This window comes from Sciurus carolinensis, chromosome 7, assembly GCF_902686445.1.
Source record: "Sciurus carolinensis chromosome 7, mSciCar1.2, whole genome shotgun sequence".
NCBI classification, from domain to species: domain Eukaryota; kingdom Metazoa; phylum Chordata; class Mammalia; order Rodentia; family Sciuridae; genus Sciurus; species Sciurus carolinensis.
Window position 1 is genome coordinate 119,392,576 of NC_062219.1, and position 26,869 is coordinate 119,419,444.

A 26,869-nucleotide genomic window follows, 5' to 3' on the forward strand; every position below is an offset into this window, starting at 1 on the left:
TTCTAGTATTCAATGAAGACTAAGCTGAAATCATAAGCAACAAGTGTTTTGTCCATTCCTACTTACATACCTTTATGCTGGTGTCTCATTATCCTAATGTCCTACCTCCAGTCTTCTCTCAATCCAAGATAACAGTTAACTTCCAAATTTACTTCTTCTGTGGTTCATTGCTTACATTATCCCACTTCGAATACTTAAGTTTTTGATTGATATAGCAGAAGTATGAATTTTTATTCTTTTAAATCGCCTGTTTCATTTCCCAAACTACTTACAGTAAGATATAGTTAAAGATGAATGGGATAAAACTATAAATATTGAGATTGCAATTATGTACATTTAACCTTTAAGTTTCCTAGAACTGCCAAAAAAGTAAAGGATTCTGGTTTTGTGTGTGTGTGTGTGTGTGTGTGTGTGTGTACTACCAGGGATTGAACCCAGGGGTGTTTAATCCCTGAACCACATCCTGGGCCCTTTTTAATATTTTGTTTAGAGATAAGGTCTTGCTGAGTTGCTTAGGGCCTTGCTAAGTTGCTGAGGCTGGCTTTGAACCTGAGATCCTCCTGCCTCAGCCTCTCTAGCTACTGGGATTACAGGCATGTCACCATACCCAGCAGGACTCTGAATTCTTATTATTTGATAAAAGGACACACACCTTTTTTTTTCTGAAGAAACAGGTTTTTGTGATTCTTAATTTTTAGAAAAATTTGTTTCTTGGACCCTTTTATACAATTATACTTTTTTAGTTGTTTCATGATTATTGGTTTTTTTCTCCCCAACTAGATTATAAGCTTCCTTAGGACAAATGCCATTTTCTATACTGTTTTTGTTCCATCTCTGCCTAGAAAACATGTACTTATTATGGCTGAAAGGAACAGTTGCAGCACAGCCTTCTCTGATAGTCTTCCAAAAAAAAAAATTCTAATTTCTTTCTCTGCGTGTAGCTTTTACTGAATTCAGTAGTCTTATAATCCATAATTTCTAGCTGAGTACACAGTGTGAAAAATTGGAAATTTGTTTGAGCTTTTGTTTTATGAAAGTCACATCTTTTTGAATATGACCTACACCTTTTCCTTTCTCTTAGGCCAAGTTATCAAGGCGTGGGACATCGGGGTGGCTACCATGAAGAAAGGAGAAATCTGCCATTTGCTGTGCAAACCAGAGTATGCATATGGCTCAGCAGGCAGCCTCCCTAAAATTCCCTCGAATGCTACTCTCTTTTTTGAGGCAAGTAAATCTCTGAGCCTTGTTAACATCTGCTCTGCTATAGGATTGACTTTGAAGCAGCCGCAGTGAGTGGAACAAGGAGCTGAGCTTACTATTGAGAATCAGATCCAGCTTATTTATTTTGGAGCTTGGCTTCTTGAATTGTTTCTCACAAATTCAAGGGATGTGTGCCAGTGCTTTCTTAGAAACGTGTCTCTGGCACAGAAAGGGCATATCCAAATAAACAAAAGACACTAGACTGAGAAATAAAGGTTCTGGTCAGTAGTATAAGTCTGACATACTCAAAAGTAACAGGATGGAAATAGAGGAGATAAATGTTGAAATATGCCTATACCAAGTTATGTTATTTTCAACATCATAAAGCTTTATAAATGTCATGGAACTCTCTTATTCACTAGAAGAAGTAGGTGGTGATATGCTATTTGTCCTGTGTTGAATTAATGACACATATTTGGTAAAATCTGCTATTAAGAACTGCCCTAACTGGGTAATATATACTTTTAATCAGTTGTAGGCTGGATTCCTAGAATTTATTCTTATATTTTGAAAATGGAACTTTATAACTTTGGGGTGGAAAAGTGGTGGCCTTAGAGTCAGACATCTAGTTCTGCGCCAGCACCTTGTCACTCTGGCTTTTTGCCCACAAGGCAGTTTTCCTAGTATTTCCTGTCTGTCTTTGCACTGCAGTCCCACAGGATGTAGTCCTAGACATTATCATTACACAAAGTTCTTTCCAAGTATTGAAAAGTACAGTGTTGTTTCTTTTTTTCTATTTTTCCAATAACTAAGATGCATAGACAAGTTTTGTTTTTAAGTTTTATTTTGTGAGGTGAAAGGAAAATCAGTTGCCTTTACATATGTTAAACTGGCTTCATTTGATCTTTTCTCAGTTAAATCTTTTTTTCCTTTCTAGATTGAGCTCCTTGATTTCAAAGGAGAGGATTTATTTGAAGATGCAGGCATTATCAGGAGAATCAAACGGAAAGGAGAAGGGTATTCCAATCCAAATGAAGGAGCAACTGTAGAAAGTAAGTATAAAAATTGGATTCTCTTTAGTGGGTGAAAATGAGAATTGTTTTTAAAAATCTGTTTATGGAAATAGACATTGAATATATCTCAAGAATAGTTTTAGATTCAATATTTATTTAAATGACTTCATTTAGTAAGCATTAATTTAAGATGTGTGTGTCAGGCACCCTGCCAGCCTCTCCAAACTCAAAAATGAATAAAAGGTAATTCCATCCATCAAGGAATTTTCAGTCAGGACTCCTTGCAGTCCCAACAACTATATTAGTTATCTCACATATTTTTTCATTTGTGTCTTATAATAACCTTATAAGAGTTATTATTCCCAGGTGAGAAAAGTGAGTTCAGAAATGTATAAATTGCCCAAGCTTACAGAGTTACTAAACAGAGCAGTAGATTATAATGCCCTTTAGGTTGTCAAACCCATCTCCCTGGGATTGCTGATTACTCTTCCTCCCTCCCAGAACACATCGGGTATACCACTGTGTATACTGCTTATCATTTTATATTACAATCAGCATTTGCCTGTTTCCCCTAGTATACAGTGAGCTTTTGAGAACCAACATCTTTCTTCATATTTTTATTTTTAACATCTGCTACAAGCCCTGTCACATATTTGGTATTTAATAAAGACTTTCTACATGTATAAATGTTTGAAAGATGCCATTACTGATCTGAATCTTTCAAAAGGGAAACCTAGAGAAATACTTTCATTAAGAAAAACTCAAAGGCAAGTGCAGTGGCATGACCTATAAGCCCAGCTACTCAAGAGTCTGAGACAGGAGAACTGCTGGAGTCCACCAGTTCAAGACCAACCTGGGCAACATAGCGAGACATTTTCTAAAAAGTGTAAAAAGAAAAAGAAAAAAACCCAAATGAATAAAGAACATGAACTGTTACTATAGAAGGTCTATTTAAAGTAAAGAGTTGCCAAGTGTAGTGATAAGCTCAGCAACTTGGGAGGCTGAGGCAAGAGGTTCTATAGTCTAGACACCTTAGGTAGACCCTGCCTCAAAACAAAAATTTTAAAGAAGGCTGGAGCCAGGGGCAGTGGTGCACACCTGTAATCCCAGCAGCTCAGGAGGCTGAGGGAAGAGGATCTGGAATTCAAAGCCAGCCTCAGCAACATATCAAGGCCCTAAGCAACATAGCGAGGCCCTGTCTCTAAATAAAACATTTTTAAAAGGGCTGGGGATGTGGCTTAGTGGTTCAGTAACCCTGGGTTCAATCCCCAGTACCAAAAAAAAGGAAAAGAAAAAGAAAAAACTGGAGATATAGCTCAGTGGTAGAACACTTGCCTAGCAAGCACAAGATCCTAGGTTCAACCCCTGGTACTGCAAAATAAATAAAATAGTTGATTTAAAACAGTTAACTTAGAATAGTTGAAATTCTTGTTTTTAATGGTGTGTATATTACTTTGGAACCGTATTTCACTTCCAAAGTCTAACATAGTACATCACATTTAGTTGTTTTTTTATTGAAAGCAGTTGTAAATATTACAACTATAATATTGTAGTTGAAGCGTTTAGAGCATTGTCATTTGTGATAAGTTTTACACTAAATGAAGAGGTCAGAGGTATGTCAGAGAAAGTGCCCCAGGCCAGAAATCAGGAGGGTAGGGTTCCAGGTGTGGCTAGACCCCACAGTCTTTAGACTCCTTTCTAGACATTGAGGTAGGGTTGGACCTCTTGGTTTCTAAGGTTCTGCCAGCCCTAAAAATCCGTGATAGAATTCTAAAGGTTTATGAAACCTATGGGAATAATCAAAAATTGTCTTCACTATTTTCACAGGCACTTAAAAAGTTTGTCTGTATCATTTGTTTAAATTTTTTTATTATGAAAAGTTTCAAATGCATATATGAAAGTTTTTTTTCCTATGATACAGAAACTCCCTAGATTCAACAATTTATAATGTGTTTTTAAACTGGAGATTTTTGTTAGACAATTATAGACAAGACCACAAAACTAGCACTGTAGAGATGACTTTGGAGCAGTCAAAATTAGATCTTGTTTTTGGTAATACTGTCAATGGAAGTCATATTTTTAACTCTGTTTTGAAATAATTTTAGACTTACAGAAAAGTTGCAAAACTATTACAGAAAGTTCCCTTAGTGCTTCACTGAGCTTCCCCTAATGTTAAGATCTTACCTAACCACAGGACATTTATCAAAATCAGGAAATTAACATTGATACAACACTGTTAACTGCTCTACAGGTCTTATTTGAATTTAACCAATTACCACGATAATGTCCCTTTCTGATTTAGGATCAAATTCAGGATCTAGTTGTCATGTCCCCTTCAGTGTGATAAGTCTTCAGGTTTTGTTTTTCATGACTGGCACTTTTTTTTTTTTTTTTTAATTTTTTTTTGGGTGCTGGGGATCGAACCCAGGGCCTTGTGCTTGCAAGGCAAGCACTCTACCAACTGAGCTATCTCCCCAGCCCCATGACTGGCACTCTTGAAGACAACTGGCCATTGTGTTGAATATCCCTCAGTTAAATTTGTCTAATGTTGAGGTTATGCATTTCTGGAAAATATCATACAAGTGATATTGTGCCCTTCTAGGTTCATTGTTATCAAGAGGTTCATAATGGGCTGGGACTGTAGCTCAGTGGTTGAGTGCTTGCCTCGCACGTGCAAGGCACTGGGTTTGGTCATCAACACCACATAATAAATAAATAAATAAATAAATATATTGTAAATAATTTATATAAAAATAAATAAATATATCTACAACTAAAAAAATTTTTTTTTTTTAAAAGAAGTACATGATATTGATGTCTCATTACTGGTGATAACTTTGATCTCTTGGTTAAGGTGGAGTCTGCCTTGTTTCTCTTCTCTTCTGTTACCATTTTACCCTTTGTAATTACTATTTCATTAAGAGAGAAATGCTGACACTACGCAAATTGGTTCACATCATACCTTCACATACTCATTCTAGTCATCCATTAATGATTTTTTCATAAAACAGTAATTACTGGGGTATTTGACTAATGGCAATTTTTCTATTTCTGTTGTTCTTTCCAAATTTATTAACTAAAATTCAACTATAAGGAAGAGCAGCCTGTTCTCCCATATATGTTTTTTGTTTATATCATTATGTATTTGTGGTATTTATTTTCTTCTGTTAGTCATTTATCATTACTATTCTTATTTATTTTGTTGCTCAGATTATTCCAGATTTAGCCATTGGAAACTTCTTCGAGTTGGCTCTTGTGTTTTAACACATCCCCATTGGATTTTTTGTTTTGTTTTGTTTGGGGGCATTGTTTTTGTTTTTGTACTTTCCTGTTTTCTGATGCTCTAGGCGCATCTTAAAATTATTTACTCCAAGCCTAGAATCAGCCTTGTGTCCAAGGACCACTTTTATTGGAGAGTGGTATTTAGAAACCAAGATCTGGGTACTAGTTGTACTTACACTGTGGGATTGCTTCTAGAATGTCTTAGCAGACAGAGGTAGGGAATACATGTACTTCAACTTATATATGTGCATTCATCTCTATATATTTCTTTTTCAATCTGCATATGTAATAAGAACCATGAGTAAGCCGAGCATGGCGGTGCATGCCTATAATCCTGGCAACTCAGGAGGTTGAAGCAGGTGGTTCGTGAGTTCAAAGCCAGCCTCAGCAATTTAGCAAGACCCTGTCTCTAAATAAAATTTTAAAAGGACTGGGAATGTGGCTCAGTGGTTAAGCACCCTGAGTTCAATCTGATATAACAAAAAATAAAAAGTAAAAGAACCATGAGTTCATAGTAACAGTTTCAGGTCACCACCATGGATTTGTTGTCCCTTTGCTCATTTGAAATTTCTTCCTTTAATATATCCACAATATATTTACTTATATGTGCTACCCTAGAATGTTCATAAAGTAGTCTTAGAATTACTAACCCATGCCCCTGTGAAAAACACATTTCCTAAGCAAGAAATACTTATCTAGGATTTTCAATTTAGGAAAATTGTTTTCTTTCTCACTCTTTTCAGTAGGGTTCTTATTCATTTGTCGTACAGGTAGGTTCCCATATTTCTTTTTTTCTTTTGCAGAGATGAGCAGATGCATGTCTGTTTTTTTTTTTTTTTTTTTTTTTTTTTTTTTTTTTTCTTATATGGCCTTTCTTTTTCCATGAAGTATGCATACTATGGATAGAATTTTTTTAATTGTATTTGAAAAATTCTTTATGAATAATCCTATTATTTTTTCCTGTTTCCAGATATTTTAAGGAAGGGCAATGACTAATCTTTTGTTTCTTATTAGAATTTGCTTTCTTGGGAAATTCAAGTATATTGTTTATTTTTACTTTCTGCCTGGTGTTTTTTGTTTTGTTTTGTGTGTGTGTGTGTGTGTGTGTGTGTGTGCGTGCGTGCGTGCTAGGGATTAAACCTAGGGTGCTTTTACCACTGAGCTACACCCCCAGATGTTTTATTTTTTTTATTTTGAGACAGGGTCTTGATAAGTTGCTGAACTTGTGGTCCTCCTGCCACCACCGCTGGAGTCCTTGGAATTACCAGCATGCACCACCATGCTTGGATTGCATTCCTTCTTTTAAGCACTTTAGCCATTAAGGGAGGAAGTCAGAGATTGCCTTAAATGTGGTCTCTGTTCCAAACCAGGATCACCTTGTTCCTTTTGAAGTCTTCTCAGTCCTTACTGGTTTGCTTTTTCTTTATACCATCACACAAACTTTAAGTTTCAAATCCAGTTATACCTAGAACTAAAGCTATCTCTAGTATGAAAGAAAAATAGACCTTGGTCACCTATTGCCTTATGTTTTTATAGATATGTAAGAGTTGAGTTTCTGTTATTGTGCATAAAGATGCAATAAAGTAGTCCTGCAGAGGGGACACACATGATTTGAAGTCATGGACTTGAGTTTTGAGTGTTGGGATTATTACTTGATATTTTTAGTACTTTAGATAATTACTTAACCACCCCAAGCATCCAGGTTTATCATCTAGAAAATGCGAATAATAATTATTTTCTGGTTATAGTTTATTGTGACAGGAAGAAAGGTAACCTAGCATATGATGGATATTTAATTTCTTTTTTCCAATTTTGTTTTTTTTTTTTTTTTTTTTTTTTTGTACCAGGGATTGAATTCAGGGACACTAGATCACTGAGCGACATCCCCAGCACTATTTTGTATTTTATTTAGAGACAGGGTCTCACTGAGTTGCTTAGCGCCTTGCTGTGACTGAAGCTGGTTTTGAATCCGAGATCCTCCTGCCTCAGCCTCCTAAGCCACGGGGATTATCGGTGTATGCCACCATGCCCAGCTTTTCCAGTCTTATGTATACTCTTTATATAATTTGTTTTATTGCCTCTAAATGAATTTATGGAAATAAATCCTTGACTTCTCTTATTACATCTTATTACATCAGCAAATCTTTTAGGCTCTGCCAGGGTTGACCTAGAATCCATGGTTAATTTGTCTCTAGTAACAGTCTTTAAGTCAATTTTATACCTTCTTAATAGTTATCAGATATAAATCATATTTCTGTAGAATGTCTTTCTTTTAAAGAGTAATGTAGACCAGATCAAAAGGCTTTTGCTGAATTGTAATCTTTTGCTTCCTTTTCATAATTTGTTTGTCTCTATATGGAAGAGAGAACTTGTGTTTGACAGGATTTATTCTTTCTCAAATAAATTTTAATTTTTATTCTATATGTGAGGATCCTAATGTTGGCAAATAAATTTTAGATTCTGTTCTACTATGCTTTTTCTTGTGTCAATTAAGATGACTGTCTTGTAATTTTTATGCAGTGTATCCTTTGTCCTTTAAAAAAAAGTCACTGTGTTCTGAGGTACCCTAATTGATAATATTATGATGACTGATACTTTAGTCATTTACTTTAGTTTAATTGACAGTAGTGGTTATATTGCCACTTTTAAACTTTGCTTTCTTAGAAAAATTCAGTGTAACTGACAAGGCTCTAAATAGCTTCCAGTTCCTCTTCCCCCAACTCCTAGTCTCTCACATCTGATTTTTCAATTTCGGTGGTCGGAGCTGGCCCATCAAAAGGCTGGCTATGTGTGATTCTCTTGCCTCTGTACTTTCAGCCACATTTGAATGCAGAGACTGTACACAGTTGGCAGTATTTCCAAATAAGAATATTTTGACAGAGTGATCTGTAGGTTCAAGTTTATCCACTGAATGATAGGTGAGTGGGTTGAGGGGAAACTTTCAAAAAAGAAGAAAAAAGTCAGTAATAGTACTGGAAAATAGCAGAATATAAGAACTGGGCCAGAAATTATGAAGAATTTCTGGAATATGTAAAGCAGATGAAATTGGACTGGTGGAAACTAGATTTAGCAAACTCAACCCAGAACAGGTGTAGAGAAGACCTCTGCAGAGGTACATACCGTTCTTCTCAATAGTCTAGGGCAGAACTCCAAGCTCACAATCAGCTGGCGCTAGGGAGCCAAAACAGGCTATGGGGCAATCATCAGGATTGTTATAAAACAATATGGAACAGCTGGGCTAGTAAACCTCTTCTGCAGTAGTTCCTAGCTTTGGCTGAATTTAGAATTATCTGGGGGTTCTTTGAAAATCCTGATGCCCAGGCCTTAGACCAGTTAAATGAAAACCCTAAAGGATGGAACAATTATTTTTAAAAACTCACTAGGTGATTCTAGTGTGTAGCCAAGGGCTGAAAACTATTACCTTAGGGTCTATCTGGCTGTGGCTTTTGCTCTGAAGCTAAATCCAAGGTTAAGGCCAGGTTCCAAAGTAAACTGACAATCTGCCTCAGAAGACTGCAGGTGTTAGTTCTTGAACTAGAGAATGAGACTGTAAAACAGATTTAAAGAGGGAAAAAGTTAAAAGGCAGCTTGCTAAAATAGCAAATAATGCTAGAGTTCCGCTTCTGAAGTAAATCTTTTCCATACATCAGCAATGGCAAATGGTGTCTCCAACCTTACTGTGCATGCAAGCTTGGCACCTAGTAACTGCTCAATAAAATCTGAACACGGTGGCACACACCTGTAATCTCAGCATTCTGGAGGCTGAGGCGGGAGGATTGCAAGTTCAAGGCCAGCTTCAGCAAGCTAGCAAGACCCTGTCTAATAAAGATAAAAAGGACTGGGGACGTAGCTCAGTGGTAAAGCATTCTTGGGTTCAATCTCTAGTACCCTCCACCAAAAGGAACTGCTTAGTAAATATTTGTGAAATTGTCATCCATCAGTCGCCCCTCCAGTCAGCCCCCACTTTTGGGAAAAGGACTGCCATGAAAACACATTCAGCTGTTTAGAAAAACGGTGCCAGATCATTTGATCATTCTGAATTTTTTTTTTTATAAAATTGTCCAGACAACAGAATCATCAGCAAATACCACAAGGGGGAAAAAAACCACAAAGGTAAACTAACAGAAGAAATAGAACTTTAAAATACTGATTACTATCTTCAGAGATAGTTGAAAGGATATTAGATTCATAAATCAGAAAACCAACTTCTGAAAAAGGAAAGGGAGGATGAGAAAGTTTCTGGAAATTAAGAATATGTTTATCAAACTTGAAACTCAACTAAGGGAGAAAGAGCAAAACAAATGGTCCCTGAAATCTGAATTGGTGATCTGAATGATAGTTAAGGAGATCTCAAAATACAGAGGAAAAGATATATAAAAGGTGAACAAAAAATGAGAAGACATAGATGATAAACCCAGGAGAGACAGTGAGTATCTAATCAGACATGTAATAGAAAATTTCCTAGAAAATGACAAGTCTAGTTGATAGGCAGACAGGAAAAAGAAGTTTTCCAGCATTTTCATCTAGATATATCCTGGTGAAATGTCTAAATTCCCTAGCTTAAAAGAAAATTCTGAACTCTTCCAGAGAGGAACACAGTGTGTGCAAAGGAATGAGGAGGATCGTACTGGTGATGCTACTGAAGATGGAGCTTTGAATCTGTATTTTGGATCTAGAATTCTGTCCACAGCCTATCATTTAAATATGACAACAAAATTAACTTTAGGATATGCAGGGTCATACCCTTTTTGAAAAAAACACTGTAGGTTGTACTAAAACAAACAAACAAATACATAAATAAATAAAAACAAGAAATAATAGCTCAAGGAATAAAATACTAGTGAACAAAATGACAATTCCTGTATTGAATATTTTTATCTGGAAAGAGCCTTGAAATGATGGAGCTATACTTTTAAAAGCAATATTGATCATTTAAGTTTAACAATCTGAACTTAGGTTCTGGTTCTTTCCCAACACACCCACATTTTTTCATTGATGCATTATAGATGTACATATGATGGGATTTGTTGTTAACATATTGTTAGTACACGCACACAATGTAACAGTATAATTTGGCCAATATCACTCCCCAGCACTTCCCCCTCCCTGCCCTCCTCTTCCCACCCCCAATCCTCTTCTGATCTCCCTTTGATTTTCATGAGATTCACTTCCACCTTTCTTTTCCTTTTTTCCTCTCTAGCTTCTGCATATGAATATATATGATCCTTGACCTTCTGAGTTTGACTTACTTTGCTTAACATAATGGACATACATTTCCTGCAAATGCCATAATTTCATTTTTCTTTTCGGCTGAATAAAACTCCATTGTGTATACATCCATTTTCCTTATGCATTCATTCATTGATGGACACCTAGACTGGTTCCATAGTTTGTCTGTTGTGAATTGTGTTGCTGTAAACATGGATATACATGTATCACTGTAGTAAAATGACTAATTCTTCAGGATAAATACCTGGAAGTAGTATATCTGGGTTACATGGTGGTTCCATGCCTAGTCTTTTGAGGAACCTCCATACTGATTTCTGTAGTGGTTGTACTAAATTATCTCCCACCATCAGTGTAAAAGTGTTCCTTTTTCTCCATATCCTCTCTGTTCTGGGTCATTTTAAGTGGAGGTAAGTGGAGGAAATGGAGAAGGGGAGACATAATTATCCAAAATCTTTTTCTAATTCAAGAGAAAATCATGCCATTTTGTGGTCGTTGGCAGTACTGGGGATTGAACCCAGAGCCTTTCACATGCTAGGCAGGTGCTCTTTCACTGAGCTACATCACCAACCTCTTTATTTTGAGACAGAATTTTGCTAAATTGCCCAGACTGGCCTTGAACTTGGAAATCCTCCTGCCTTCATCCTCCAGAGTACCTGGGATTACAGGCTTACACCTCTACACCTGGCCTATGCTGATTTATATGATTTGTCAAAAATTTAATGGAAAGTACTAGTAAAAATAACACTTAGAACTACCAAAGCATCCAGTATGGAGTGGGGAAGTAGAGGAACAAAGAAAACATCAATTCAGCAAAAATAATAAGACAATGTTGTATAAGAAATCTAAAATAAGGATAAAACCACTCATCAGTGATTACAAAAAATATGGGTGAGTTAAAGTTTCCTACTAAAGACCAAAAATTTTGTAAAGTGAAAATGTGACAATAACAACAAAATATAAGTATCTGTTCTATAGAATTGAAATCACAAAAACAAGGCACCAAAAACTGAGGATAAGCTGGGCATGCCTGTAATCCCAGTGACTCGGTAGGATGAGGCAGGAAGATCACAAGTTGGAGTCCATCTCAGTAGAAAGACCCTAAGAAAATTAGTGAGACCCTGTTTCAAAATAAAAAACAAAAAGAACTGGGAATGTACTTCAGTGGTATAGAACCCCTGGGTTTGATCTCTTGTACCTGCCCCCTGGCCCCCTTTTTCTTTTTAATTGAAGAAAGATTCCATGCTTGCTCATGTTGAGATCTGGTAGAGCAGAGGCTTTTCGTTTGGGTGGTTGTTCACATGCTTTTGAAGTACTTATGAGTGTCCTGGAAAATAAGTCCAGGAAGAGAGAGCAAATTCTTGAAACCATTTTATTATGTTTTCACAAAATAACATAGTATATCTTGGTTTAAAATGAACAGTGTTAATTCTTGCAGATGTTTTGAACTTATATAACTCTTTTCTTTGTAAAAGGTATCCATCTCCAAGTTTTCAGATAGTATGCAATCATAGTAGAAAATATTCTTTTATTGGTTCAAAAAAAAGACCCAACCAATGGGTCATTTATTTTAGAGTAATTACAAAACAAAAGCTCCATATTGTTAATTAATTTGAATAGTCTCCTAGAATTTATTAAAATAGGAGTACTAATTAATGGATTCAGAAAGAAAAATTTCTATTAATTAATGAAAATTACCACCCTTTTCTTAAAGCCCCACTTTCAGATTAGTCATTAAATAAACATTTACTTCCTGGCCCTGAACTGTGTGCTGGGCACTGTGACATAGAAAAAAAGTATAAGACATTGCATTTGCCTACTAGGAATTTTATTTGACCTGTACGTGGACAGCTCTCTGTGGAGCCATTAAAATTTTCATATACAGAGTTCTAAAACATTTAATCTGGTATAATTTATGACTAACTATAGGGAAATAATGACAACTAGCATTCATTTTTTTGGTTTTTTTTTTTTTTTTTTTGGGCGGTGCTGGGGATCGAACCCAGGGCTTTGTGCTTTCGAGGCAAGCACTCTACCAACTGAGCTATATCCCCAGCCGTAGCATTCATTGAGTTCATCTCTATATTCAAACCTAACAGTGTTTTCACATGGTAGACACCACAGTGTATGAATTAATGACTACCAGGTACTGTGCTGAAGCTTTAATTCAATGCCTAATTTAATCCTCAGCAGCTATGAGTCAACGAGTATTATTATCCCTATTATATAGAGGAAAAACTGAGGTTCTAATACTTTAAATTACCTCCCCAAACCCAACTGTTAAGTTGCAAAATGGCGCTGGCATCCAGGTCTGGCTCAAGTGCTCTACTGGTGTGGAGTGAAGAGTGTTAAGAGTTTGTGTTGGTGATTATTTGCTGGGTGTATGCTTCCTGTTTAGACAGGAAGAGAAATCATTTGCATAAATGTAACACTGTTCCAGAAGCTAGGTCCCATGAATGCCTTCTGTTAGTATCTGTTCTGAGTTCCATGAGTACTCTCCCAATGGTGTTCATTCACCTCAAATAGTGCAAAATGGTAGAGAGGCAGTTTGGGGAAAATTTGAGGACTATGCCTGATGGAAACCATTTTCTTTTAATCAGTGATTAATATGTCTCTCCCTTTTTTTTTTTTTTAATTATCTCTCCTTCCCTTTCCAGGTGATTATTAAGATCACACTCTGTCAGATACCCTGCTCTGTTAGGCAGGAGAATCTCAGCAGGCAGCAGAGAAAACCCTTGCTGAGTGGGAGTAACCTGTCACAACCTGATTTTCTCTGGCCAAAAGACCAGTCTTGTTAGTAGTAATGCCATTATATTCCCATTCAGATCCCCATGACCCAGTAATTGTTTTGGGAATGAGTACAAAGCTATCAGACACCAACTACTATAATTAGAAAAGGGGAAAACAGACACTTACCAGAGCTAACGTCTTTAGGCTGGAGCACTTACAGTGCCTTTTTTTTTAAAAGTTATAAAGCCTCTTTCTCAATTTCACTTCCTAAAATACCAGTTGTACAGTTTTGGGGTTCTTGCATTCCAGTTTTTGTTACTGCTGTGCACTCTCTTTCCTTTTTTTTCCCCCTATTTTAATCGGAGTACAAATTGCTGTCAGCACATCGAGTTCATGTGCCAGCCACATTCAGAACAGGGTGTTCTGTGCTCTTCAAAACAAAATTGCTCTAGGGCAGTAAGAGAACAATAAGTCAGAGCTCCAGTTTAAATGATGTTTTGCAGCAGACCAGGCTCACTTGATGTGGTTACACTTGGATTGCACAGCTAAGCTTGGGTAATTTGGTTTGGTTTGACTTTGTGGGGTTTGGAGGACCTTCCCCCCTTTAAGTTGCATAGACTTTAAGTCAAGAGAAAATATTGTCTCTTTTTAACTTGTTTATTTCTTTCTCTATCAAAAAAACCTTAAGTAGAAGCATCCTGTATGTACTTTTATTCTCTTTGGGAACGTCATAGATCATTTACTTCCCGTAAATCATCTTGGTTGAGATTAGCAACAGACCTCTTGAGCCCTAGAGACTGAGCTCCCAAGTGAGTCATGCTGCTTATTATTAAATATTTATTAAGTGAGTATTTGCACTAAGAGATACAAGGTCAAAAGCAACCACAGGTCTTCCACAGCCAGAACTGCCATGGTTTTCTTTGGTAGCAATTGTTAAGACAATACAAAAGAGAATAACTGAATCTATAGGAACTAGGCACATCATCTGTATCTGTCACCTAGAGAGGGGACCCTACTATGGCAATGGGCAATCTTCCTGTGCTCCGAGTGATGTGCGAATTAATTCTTGCAGAACTTGTCACACGAGTGTTCCAAGATTAGAAACCAGTTAACCCAGCAAGTGATAGCCTTTGCTACTTGTAAAGAATATCAATGAGCTGTATATACCCAGAGGCTACGATACGTCCTCTACTCTGATATTGTAGATAATGTCAATATTATAAGGAGGTAGTTTTATATATACAAATATGAACTGTTGTGTATGTGTGTCTGTGTATCCGAATAAGATTTTATGGTACTATAATAGTGCTTGGTCCAATTTTGAAGAGTTAGACCAGGGGAAAAAAAAAAAAAGGAAAAAGATTAGCCTGTATATAAGGTAATAAGTATTTATAGGAGCAATCACAAAAAAGTTTCCCTTCATATTGGATGGCCACAGACACTGATTCCATCATTTATTTTCTCCTTCAGACAGACTAGCTACAATGAATGTTTTGATTTCTTAATTATGCCTTTTTTATAGTTTTACTTTTTGTTTGTTTGTTTGTTTTGACTTGTTTACTTCATTTATCTTTTCCAACATGTTCATTAGTAGGCACTCTTTTTTTCCCTCTAATGATGAGTTATTACATGTAAAGAGAACCTCTGAAATTATTTATATAATTTCAAGTACATACAAGCTGAAAGTCAGACTAGGAAACTTAACACACAGGCAGAAATCCTTTGCAGAGTCTGGATTTCCTGTTTTGAAAACACATTCAAACTTGATCAACCAAAAGCCACAACAAATGTACTGATAATTTCCTCCCCTACTAAATGTACTGTCCTCTGGGGGCGGAGGGTGGGGGAGATAATACTTCTAACAATAGCCCTCAGGCCAAAAAAAAAAAAAAATCTGTTAAGTAAGCTACTAAGATAATAAATCTCAATACTTGAGACATTACACAGTACATGGGCAAAAATTCATTTTGCTCACAAATGTTTTTTTCTTAAAATGTATCATCCATTAGTCTAAATTAAATTTCTTGGGCAGATTTAAGAATATTTAGGTATGCAAACTTCTAAGAACTTTCAACCCCTTTTAGAAACATCAACTTTTACTCCAGTAAAAATATCTTAAGCCTTAGACTCCCTCCTGCAGAACCTTTCATTTTTATTCATATATATTTGTGAATGTGATTAGGACCCTTAAAGAGGAAAGAGCTTCAGTTAACCTTGGATGGATTTGAAAAGAGTAAAGTTGAATTTATTTTTAAAATATTTTCCAATTCAGAAGGACCCTCAGTTTGCTGCAGATCAATTGTTTTATCTGAGCATTCCTAAAATGAGTATAATTTAGAGGGAACCACTGCATTTATGAGCATGGAATATAAAACAAAATGCCATATACCAACCCCACCCTGAGAGCCAGACCAGCTCCTTCAATCACTTGAAGGAACTGATTCAAGATCCAGGCCTGCTCTAGTTTATCCCAAGCTTTTTTGACTCCATCATATGTCTGCAATGGGAGCAAATCATTAATACTACCTGTATTAAACCTAGAGAGTTTAAAAAGTGTAGAGAACTTTAAAGCATTCAAAGCCTGGCAATGTTTGGGTTCCTAGTATCTATACCATCACTATTTACTCTTCATAGTTTCTCTCATTTCTCAGGCCTATGCTAAAGGTAATCCCATCAAATGATTAACTATAGGAATTAACTTTGAAGCTGGTTTCAGGCCTTTATTGAGTTGTATTATTCAATTCTCTGGGTCATAGAACCATAGAATTTTAGAGCTTTGAGGGACGTTTGAGATCATGTAGTTCACATGTACAGTAAGTTATAATTGAAAATTACAACTATTTTGGAAAATAATAGTTATCTTATTAGATGTGGGATGAGCATAACAAGGGATTTTTAGTTTCTCTAAAGCAAGTTATTGATCTGAAGTTGATCATCTGTCTTAGAAAAGAAGTGTTTTAGGAAACTGCAATAGATTTGAATATAAGCTATTACATTACAGAAGTGGAAATAAAGAATTGTCTTATGAAAGACAAATTATATATTGCCTGGTGACTGTTACCCTAGCATATAAGCCATCTATTTTTCTTACTGAGTCAAAGACTGAAAGGCATAAATATTTGTAATGTTAACAGTAGTTAACAGAAGGTTTCAGAGAATTGTTTTTCCTAGAAAAGTCAATCTGACTTATCAAGGAAAACAATATGTGTATGCATTTTCCTATTTTGTCTTAATACGAAAGACTCTAATGTAATATGAAATAACCCTAGGAATGAGCTGAATGAATTTGGGTGGTCTGGGGACTTAGATCCCAAGAAATTGACCTTTTCACTTAACATTTCAAAAGAGGTTGTTAAGTAATTTGATTTGTGAAGTTATAGTACACTATTGATTTCTTCACACTTTACATTTATTACTTCCACTAAGGGAAACAGTTTAGTTACTGATGTGTTGCCCAGGGAGTTTTCATTTTTATTCATATATATTTGTGAATGTGATTAGGACCCTTAAAGAGGAAAGAGCTTCAGTTAACCTTGGTGAATCATTAAGGAAATAACCATGCAGTTGGGTTTTTGCCCAAGAATCTGAAGTCAAGATGAAGTTACAGAAGGTTAAGTCATTATATATATATTAAATTTGTGGCATTTTAATGACTATATGTTTATATATTATAATCTAATGTCTTGACCCTATGTTACAAGTGAGGAAACTGTCATATAGTAGGCCTAGATCAAACCTATGTTTCTAGTTGGGTTTTTTGTTTGTTGCGGTTTTGTTTTTTGGTTTTTGAGGTTTGTTTGTTTGTTAGTTTGTATCAGGGATTGAACCAAGGGGTGCTTAATCACTGAGCCACATCCCCATCCCTATTTTTTAAATTTCTGTTTTCAGACAGAGTCTTGCTAAGTTACTGAGTCTGGCCTTGAACTTGTGATCCTCTTGTTTCAGCCTTCTGAACCTCTGGGATTTCAGGAGTGGACCACTGTGCCCAGCTTCTAGTTGGTTTTCTTACCCACTAAACCATCTTACTGATAAGGTTACCAGCAATTTTATGTTTAGCTTAAAACACAAAACAGAAATATGATTACTGGGTGGGTGAAACTGAGTCAAGAATAGCATATATGTTTCTTGATGAAATGAGAAAGGAGAAATGATATTTACTACATTGGTGGCCACTCCTTTTTGCCTCACTAAATTACTCAGTCCTAAGGAGCCACTTTGTTGATTGTCCTGTCTCCTTGCCCTCAGTCCACCTGGAAGGCTGCTGTGGTGGAAGGATGTTTGATTGCAGAGATGTGGTGTTCACCGTTGGTGAAGGAGAAGACCATGACATTCCAATTGGAATTGACAAAGCCCTGGAGAAAATGCAGCGAGAAGAACAATGTATTTTGTATCTTGGACCACGGTAAGCAGCATAACAGTTCAGTACAGTGAGAAGTTATCTAAAGAACAGGGTTATGCTTGCTTTTTCATTGAGAATTTTGGTATTTTCAGTGAAGTTGATACAACAGGAGAAACATTTCATTGAGTCAGGTTATAGTTAGTCATCAAGTAAATTAGTGGGCCTTACAATATCACAGGGATTTGTGAGTGTTTATTTGATTGATGCATGTTAAGGATAGGACTGACAGGCAAATTTTGCTTTCCTTTGTTTCACCAGCCTTGTAGCCAAGTCAGGCAGTTAGCAGTCCTCATATGTAGTTCTCTTTTTCTCTAAACTGGGCAGGAGGCAGTTGAAGAAACATTTCAATGATTTACTACCACTTGAATTTGTGCCACATGTTCTTATAGAGGCACTCCCCCCCACCTTCCCCCCCAAAATAGCCTATTTTTCTTGGATCTAAAGGCAACGGAGATGACTCATTTTTGCCTAAATTTTTCCCATTATAAGGATATCTATTAGCACTTCCAAGCTTAGAACTAACAGACACTGACAGTCTCTCTTGTGAAAACATGTTTGGTATTATTTTTAGATCTAAAAGTATACCATTAATCCAAGCCTTCTATCTTGAGAAATGGACCCCTGAAAGAAACCAGTGTGTTTTGATTCTGTTTACATGAAAGTGCATCTTCTTATCTCATGTGTCTGGGCTCTGGGGATTTTCACTGGTAGGATTTTGAGTTACTAAGATTCTTGATGACCTCCCTTGCCAGTAGGTAATATCATGCCTTTTGTATTATTGCCTTTGTATAGCCTCTGTAGTAATACAGTGGCTTATTTACCTTTGTCCTAACTTGATCATATTTCTCAGGTGATGCTTTAGTCATGCCACTCCCTACTTGAAAATCCTTCCAAAATGTTCCACCATGAACTCTTCAAAGCCTTTAGTGAGGCAGTAATGCTTTTTTTCTCTCTGCCCTATTCCTTTTTCCACTACTGTAATCCCATTTCAGTGTGTTTTATTCACATTTAGCCTATATTATAGTTCATTCTAAGTTGAGGCTATTTCTCTGTTTCTAAAGGAAACTTTTGTTTAATCAAGTAGAGATGGAGAAAGCGTTCTCCTCAATATCCAAATAGTCTCTAATTGCCTTTTTTTTTTTTTTTTTTTTTTTGGGGGGGGGGCGGTTCTGGGAATTGAACCACTGAGCCACATCCCCAGCCTATTTTATTTTTTATTTTGAGACAGGGTCTCACTAAGTTGCCAAGGACCACGCCTGGCTCTGATTACTTTTAATCTAGCGTTCTAAAATTATAGTAAACTCACAGAAGATGGGACTTATATTTAATGTATGTTTGCATATTTAAACTCCTTGAGGGTAAGTTCTATATTTATTGTAAGCTTATCATACATGAATCAGTTCATTACATTTTAACCTAGCCAGTTACTGACAAAGAGAAACAGAAATTGTCTTTGTTAATGCAAATAGTTCCTTGCAGGTTTAAACTGTGTACCATTAATGGTTAAATCCTGTTCTGCGGCTTATCAACTGTGTGCACTGGGACAAGTCACTTAACTCCCCTGAGCTTCAGTTTCCCCTTCTGTAAATAGGGTTAACAGTATCTACCTTATAAAGTTCCAGAGGACTAAATGAATTCAGGCAGATAAAGCACTTAACAAATTGCCTGGCACATACAAGCCTCAGTGTATCAGCTGTCACTACTTTTGTGGTGGCTTTTTCTTCCATTTTACCCTTAGTCTGCCAGAAAAGAGATCCTATTTTTAACATATAGGCTTTTCAGATGTTTTCAGGCATAAAAGTAGCAGACAAGTTCTCATAAATTTCTAGGTTTAAAAGTTTTTTCATATGTTTTATGGATGTGATTTGGAATAATTAGGAAGAAACATGTTATTTTCTGTTGATGGTGTCGGTATGTTGAATCATGCAAAGTGCAGTCTTGGCAGTATGTGAGTATCTGCACATGTGTTGTGTAATACTATATGTTTATGTAGAAAATTTCTACACACCAAACCTGTTCTGTTTGCATGTAACAAATTTACTTGTCTTATTCACATTCCCACTTATAGAACATTGCACCAAGTGTTGTTATAAATATGGCTGTTGTAAATTTATGCTCGTAGTGTCAACTCTGTTTTATTCTCCATAAAATATCCAAGGCACGCTTTCTCTTTGACTTTTATAGACTTCTTCGAAAAAACATTTTCATAAGAAATTAATAAGACGTTTCCAAAGAACTCATTCTTTTTTCTTCTCATTGGGATAATATCTTCCCTTTACATTTCATTTTTTAAATACTATGACTGATTAATCTTTTTTTATTTTAGGTTAAGTGAATAGTTTTAACTTTTTCTCTTTCCTTCCTTTCCTTATGCTTTTGTCCTGCAACAATCCCAAACAAAAACACAGGCTGCCAAGAGTGATAGAGTCCAAAAACAAGGCAGAATGGGTCAAAAAACATTTCCTGGGGCCACACGGTCTGAATTTAAATCCTGGCTCTTGCATTGCCTCTTTGAGACCTCTCAAGAAGCACTTCTCTCTGAGCCTGTTTCTTCATCTATAAAAAGGAAGCAGTTGGTAACAAGGGTAGTGCAAGTACTTCTTGTATGCATATAAAAGCCTAATAGCACTAGAAGTCATTATTTGTATCTCTACTCTACACTTGATAGAATCATTTCATTTTAATCCAGGAGAAATTATAGAAATAATCTTCTTCTTTAGTCTTCTCTAATCCCATTGATAATGGACAGGATGCTCTGATGCCTCCCTCTACCCAGTCCTCAGACTTCCCACCTAGGGCCCTATTCGTGAGTTCCTCTGAGGCAGGTTTTCTTACTTTCAGTACTGTTGACATTTTTGGCCAGATAATTCTTGGTTATAAGGGATATCCTGTGCTTTGTAGGATATTCAGCAGTGTTTCTGACCTCTGACTAAGAGAAACCAGCAACACCCCTCCGGTTGTAACAACCCCAGCATGTCTCTAGACGTTGCCCTGGGGGACTGGAGGATTAAAATTGGCCTGATTAAGGGCCATCAGTCTAAGGCAAATGCCAGATCATCTGTTGCATTTGGACCTATGTATTAGCACAGGACTCCAAATCATAACATGCTCTCAGTAAATAGGCCTTTCAGTAAGTACTCACCTGTTTACCTCATTCCCAGCAGCTAAGAAATGGTCTTTATTTACCAGATGGCAGAAACTTAATAGGAGACAGATAAATCTAAGAACTCCAAATAGAAAAACTAGGCACCACTTCCTAAAATTGGCCACTGGTAATTACATCCTTTTTATTTCTTTGCTGAAGATACCCTTTGCCCTGCTGTTAAAGCCACCACACCCTCATTCTACCAGCTTTCATTGTATGTCTGTGCCTGTCTGTGCTCTAGCTACACTTTCTTGTGTAACCATGGAGGTGAGTAAGTAAGCATATTATTTTTCCTGGAGAATTCAGGCAAGGGGTAAAGATCATAGAACAGGCAATAAAATATGTATATTCCCATTCTAGTCCTTTTGCCCTGAAGGAAACTAGAGGTATTATCAACCCAATTTTGACATCTTTCAACCTATAACCTGAAAGTTTGAGTTTACTTTTTCATAACACCATTTCATGCACCCAAGAATAGTTTGGTAGATGGAAAAGAGTATATTCCTTTGAACACTGTACTAATCTGCTGGGCCTTGTTCTAAATGCTGGGACCCACCGAACCAGCCAGACAGCTCCACTAGAACTTCCATTCTAGCAGATATGTGCTTCTTGAATATGTTTCATTTGTTAAAGATGTTTAGTGATCCTAAAAACAAATTTACATATCCCAAGTTATTTTATTCAGGAAGATTTCACTAAAAGGTATAGCATTTTACAACAGAATAGTTACAAAACTGTAAGAGAGTGTCTCTTAATGAGGTGGTAGGGCTGCTATTTTTTATTACATATATAATTATTCCTGTTTCCTAGTGTCCTTTTTCAAAATCTTAAATACTGAGAGAACATATTTCTTTCCTGGTGTGTGTGTCTTTCCCCTCATTTTTCTGACTAGAAGTGGTACTATCAGAGAGTTAACAACAGCACTTTAAAGCTAAAAGTTCATTAAAACTTTAACAAGCACCACTATAACAATTACAGTGGCTTTATCTCCTTTGTCCTTCCTGCTGATAAAGCTTAAGGAGAAGATCCTAACAGCCGAAAAGTAGTTGTAAAATCAAGCAGGAAAAAAAAGGCAATGACATTTGCAATCATATTAAGCAAGCTATCCCAAGTAGTACAGGTGTTGCATTACATGTGTATGCAAAGCTGAAGAAAACTAAATCTAGCCTAGTTTCTAAGAAAACCACAGCAGTGATACTTGGCACACCATCATCTGATCAACATCTGGTTTGTTTTCAGGGTCTCTGTGTGTCACTTGCAAATGATAGCACTATGCTAATATGATGCCTCAGAATACCAAAGGAAGTGTCTGGAAAATACACCAATTCTTTTAAAGTTTTATTTTTCACTCTCCATTTCAGATATGGTTTTGGAGAGGCAGGGAAGCCTAAATTTGGCATTGAACCTAATGCTGAGCTTATATATGAAGTTACACTTAAGAGCTTCGAAAAGGTGAGAAAATACCAACTTCTCTAAAATCGCCATAGATTTCTTTTCCATCTCCTTTTTATTAACTCTGTTACAAAGTGGTATAGTTAGCTGGTGTTTATTTCTGTGTTGTGCTTTTCAAGTTTGTCTCTTGTCTCCCACACTGCTACTAGAGTATGGAACATCTAACATAGCACAGCTGATATACAACCAAGGAGCTCAGTGTTCTTATTTTGTTCTTATGTGTCAGCCTTTTTTTTTTTTTTTTTAACTTTTTGGGTAGAATCCAAGACTTGTTCCCTTATTTGTTCCTAGACTTGTTCTTTTTGTACTTTTTTCCCTGGGTTGAGGACAAAAAGGTTCACGTACTGCCAAGCAGCTCCTTGGGGGTGTGAGGTACAGCTTTCCAGGGCTGAAGGAATTGTACCTTTCAGAGGAGTCACAAATAGGCCTGACTGTTTCTCCAAGTTATTATCCCAGTTACCAGGCCTTGGGGGCCATCTATATGACCAGAGATACAGGAAAGAAATTTGCTAACCCTAGTCCTCTTCTTCATACCTATCAAAGTAAGAAAAAAGAGAATCTGTCAGTTGCCTTAGATTCCAGAAATGATGTACTTCCTTGGACATATTTCGTTTTACCCAGGCTACCTCTGGAGGCCCTCAGCAACAGATTAACTGAACAGACAAAGACATGCCTAAGCTAGGAATGCTGTCATCCTCAGCAGTGTCCCTCTGTGTGACCAGTGTCCTACCCTTCCTGCAGCTCCTCAGGGGCCACCTTTGTATTCTTGGTTTAGTCACCCACAATACCGCCACCTCCATGTTCAGTACATTAAGCTTTGAGCTAGAAATGTGACTGTTTATAATAATTAGACTTGGGAAGGACCTTGTCCTGTGGGCCTATAACTTTGGGCTAGGAAAGTAATGGGATGACAGCTTTGGGTTTCTCCCCCATCAGTGATGTCCCCAATCATTCCCCTTCTATTTCGTTTTCCCCAAAACAGACACATACTCTTGTCACACCATAGCTTATTGGGTAGCATCTTTGGAAGGCCTGCTAGCTCAGTACCAGTCTTCCAATACTGTCCCATAGCAGCTTGTGGTTTTTTTGTTAAGAAAGGAGAAAATAACCTTTCACACGTGGTCACTTAGACCTCTGGCTTTCCTGTTTCTCTTTTTACTGAGGAAGCCGGTATCCCTTCCCTCCTAAGCTTATTTGGGAGCATTCTTACTCCTTGAGTGTGTTTGTGCAGCATTGCCAGGTGTATTGACACACAGGAAGGCATGTGGTGCTGTTGGGACCAATGTGATTTCATTTTCTGCCTTGTGTTAAGGCTATATTTATACTCCATAAGAACTGAAGCCTGTATGAAAAATGCACAGGACCCTTGTTAATGAAGCTTTAAACAATAGAGCTAAATTGTTGGGAGGCAACATGGATTGCCAGAAAAATTAGTATCCCCCTCATTCACTTAAAGCAGGAACAGGTAGCATCTGTGACACCAGGACACACTGATTATCTTTGAAATAGAATTTTACAGTTAACCACTTAAACTTCACAATTCATATGCTCTAAGAAATACAGACCACTCCTATTACAATTTGCCTAAAAGATCCCAACAATCCTTCTAGTGACTTTTATGATCCTAAATCCAATTGTTGGTATGGAAAGTACAGTTTCTTGATTTGTGTCTGTGATGGTGGAGAGTAAAGAATACACACAATATAAACCAGCAGATGATGAACTTCTGTGCTCTGAAGTGATATTTTTATATGAGCTTTACCCTCCCAGTTATGTTTTTTTGAAGTTCCTCAACTATACATCTACAGATATCCTTTGGCGGCTGTAGTATATCTGGTTGTTTTAGAGTGTTTTAGAGTTTTAGAAAACCACCTCCCCTGGAATTTTAAAATTCAATATGAAAATACAACTCTGACTTAACTCTAATGGTACTCCCATTTTAGAGTTGAAAAACTGAGGCCTGAGAGAAACAACTTGGAAAAAAATAGTTAGTGTAAAGGTTGCAGGAGGGATATAAAGAGCCCTTGACTTCATTGGGTGGCCTTGCCTTATCATTCTAAAGGTGCACTCTCTCACAGTGCTCAGCAGTTATGTTATGTTCCTGTGTTTTGCCTGCTCCACCCCCTTGAGCAAGCGTGCTTTAAGCCAGTGTGATCTTCATGGAAAGGGGTTCTTAAAGCCACACACAGAGAGCACCAGCCTCGCGGTGAACTGGCAATGGCACACAACTTTAACAGCCAGCGTGTTTTTAGTTTGGGTATCCTCTAGAAGTAACTGATGATTGTTCTTCAGGGCATCAGCAGATGCTTGCCTCCTGTGCTCTTCTAACCACTGCCACAAATCTATACACAGGCCAAAGAATCCTGGGAGATGGACACCAAAGAAAAGCTGGAGCAGGCTGCCATTGTCAAAGAGAAGGGAACAGTGTACTTCAAGGTGTGTGAGCCCCTGTACAATCCTTTCCAGGTCAAAGAATTCACTCAGGAGTCAATGAGTTGTGTTGATATTTCCTACTATGAATTCTTTCAACATCCTTCTTGGTAAGAATAAGCGTGAATTTTCAAAAGTCTGCCATTTTCAGTATAAGGAATGGTGAAAAATAATGAATTAATATGAAAAAAAAAACTCTTTTACATATATCATAATCTAGATTATAACCTTCCATAAAGGCAGACTAGGTCTGGCACATACACACCTACCACTGTATCACTCAAGGCCTAAAGCATTTTGTTTGATACGTAGTTGGCTTGCTATATGTATTTGTGGAATGAAAAAAGAATGAATAGAATAATTGTTAACAAGTAATAGAATTCACAGGAATGAATTCTATCATTTTCCTTTCTACGGTCTTAGTAAAGTCATTAGGACATATGACAAAAAAAGAAAAATGCACAGAAAAAGAACATGCACAGATTTATTTTTTCAAAACAAAAATATTTATTAAATGTTAACTCTTCCTAAGGTATTGTGTTATATTTGCTTGTATGTAAATATAACCAAGATAATAGTTTCCTTAAGACTCTTATTTTAATAATACTTTCAACTGAAAAATATATAATCTCTGGTTATTAAATGGAAAAGCAACTTTTACAGCAAATATTCCAACATTAAATTTTAATATATATTTAATGTAAAATTTATCAAAAAACACATCCCAGGGCTGGGGTTGTGGCTCAGTGGTAGAGTACCTGCCTAGTACATGTGAGGTACTGGATTCGATCCTCAACCCAAATAAAGCTAAAAAAAAAATACATCCTACTTACCAGTTTCTTTAAACAGCAAATTAAAGATATTGTTTGTGATGTCAGCTGGGTATTAAAAAAGTCAAGGCTAGAGTGGATGACACATTGTCTGAGGACTGGCCATACACAGATTTCAAAAACAACTAACAGGAGTAGTGATTGCTTCTAATGGCCCAGATGATTCCTGAAACTTGGTTTTGTGAAAAATCTTCAAAAATTCCTGAGTAATACACATCATAGACTGCTTCTCAAAACACTTTCTTATAGCATCTAGGAATGTGGTAGTTTCTCCCCTAGATTTTAATTCCCCCACTGTAAGAAAAAAACGGAAACACTTTGATTCTAATATAAATGCTCTACCCCTTGCTTGCTCACCCCTAAATACATGCCTTCTCTGAAGCAGAAAGGGCTTTGGAATTAAAATTAGAGAATGGGGGTTATGTCAGGGTTTCTTTCCTGGGTTTTTTGTTTGTTTTGTTTATTTTTTCCTGTTTCTTGCCACTGCCATCCATGAACTGAAATTTAGTGTTTTTCAACACTATAAAGCAGTGATGTATAAATATACTTTAACAAGTCTTCCTGGAACATCTGCTATAAGACTTGCTATATTGGTTTACAGCTTTGTCTGAAGAGAACAGAGTCAATATTAACCCAAATGAAACAATCAGAGAATTTTGTAAGAATGTCTGATCAACACAAAAGAAACACAAGCAGAGTGCAACATGTATGGTTTCTGTTTTTCAGATTTTGAGCTTGGGTCATGAAGTCAATTTAGTAGAATTATTTTAAGTTTTGTTGCATGAAACTTTTATTTTAAGTGGGTACTGGGTTGTAATTTAAAACATAGTTCTTACTGTGGGGTATAGTCAAATTGAAGTCCAGATACTTAAATAATATATATGTTTGTTTATAATTATTACATACACTAAAATTAAGTATGGTGTATGGTAGAATGAGATCTAAACTGGGAATTTGGAAAACTAGGCTTTATTGTTCTTCAAATGATTTTAAAGTCATTTAAGGTCCAAAGAGATTTTATTTGCATGTGAAAAATGAGGGAGGTACATTAGATAATCCCAAGTTTCTTTCCAGTCCTAAATTTTTGTGGGTTTTAAAACTCATGAGAGTTGAGTTTGATTTTTTTAAAAACATTCTGATTGAGGTATGTCAGCTACTTCTA

General features: G+C 36.6%; 1 protein-coding gene across 4 annotated transcripts in view; it reads left to right on the forward strand.

Moving 5' to 3' along the window:
* Window positions 1–26,869, forward strand: part of Fkbp5 (FKBP prolyl isomerase 5) — a 97,997-nt gene that overhangs the window by 59,944 nt on the left and 11,184 nt on the right. For 3 of the 4 annotated variants that reach the window (XM_047557117.1, XM_047557118.1, XM_047557116.1), the window contains exons 4-8: window positions 1,082–1,224; window positions 2,138–2,252; window positions 17,697–17,853; window positions 22,357–22,447; window positions 24,800–24,883. In XM_047557117.1, the coding sequence (XP_047413073.1) occupies window positions 1,082–1,224; window positions 2,138–2,252; window positions 17,697–17,853; window positions 22,357–22,447; window positions 24,800–24,883 (590 nt within the window). The remainder of the gene's footprint in view (window positions 1–1,081; window positions 1,225–2,137; window positions 2,253–17,696; window positions 17,854–22,356; window positions 22,448–24,799; window positions 24,884–26,869) is intronic. The other variant, XM_047557119.1, reaches the window with a different exon arrangement.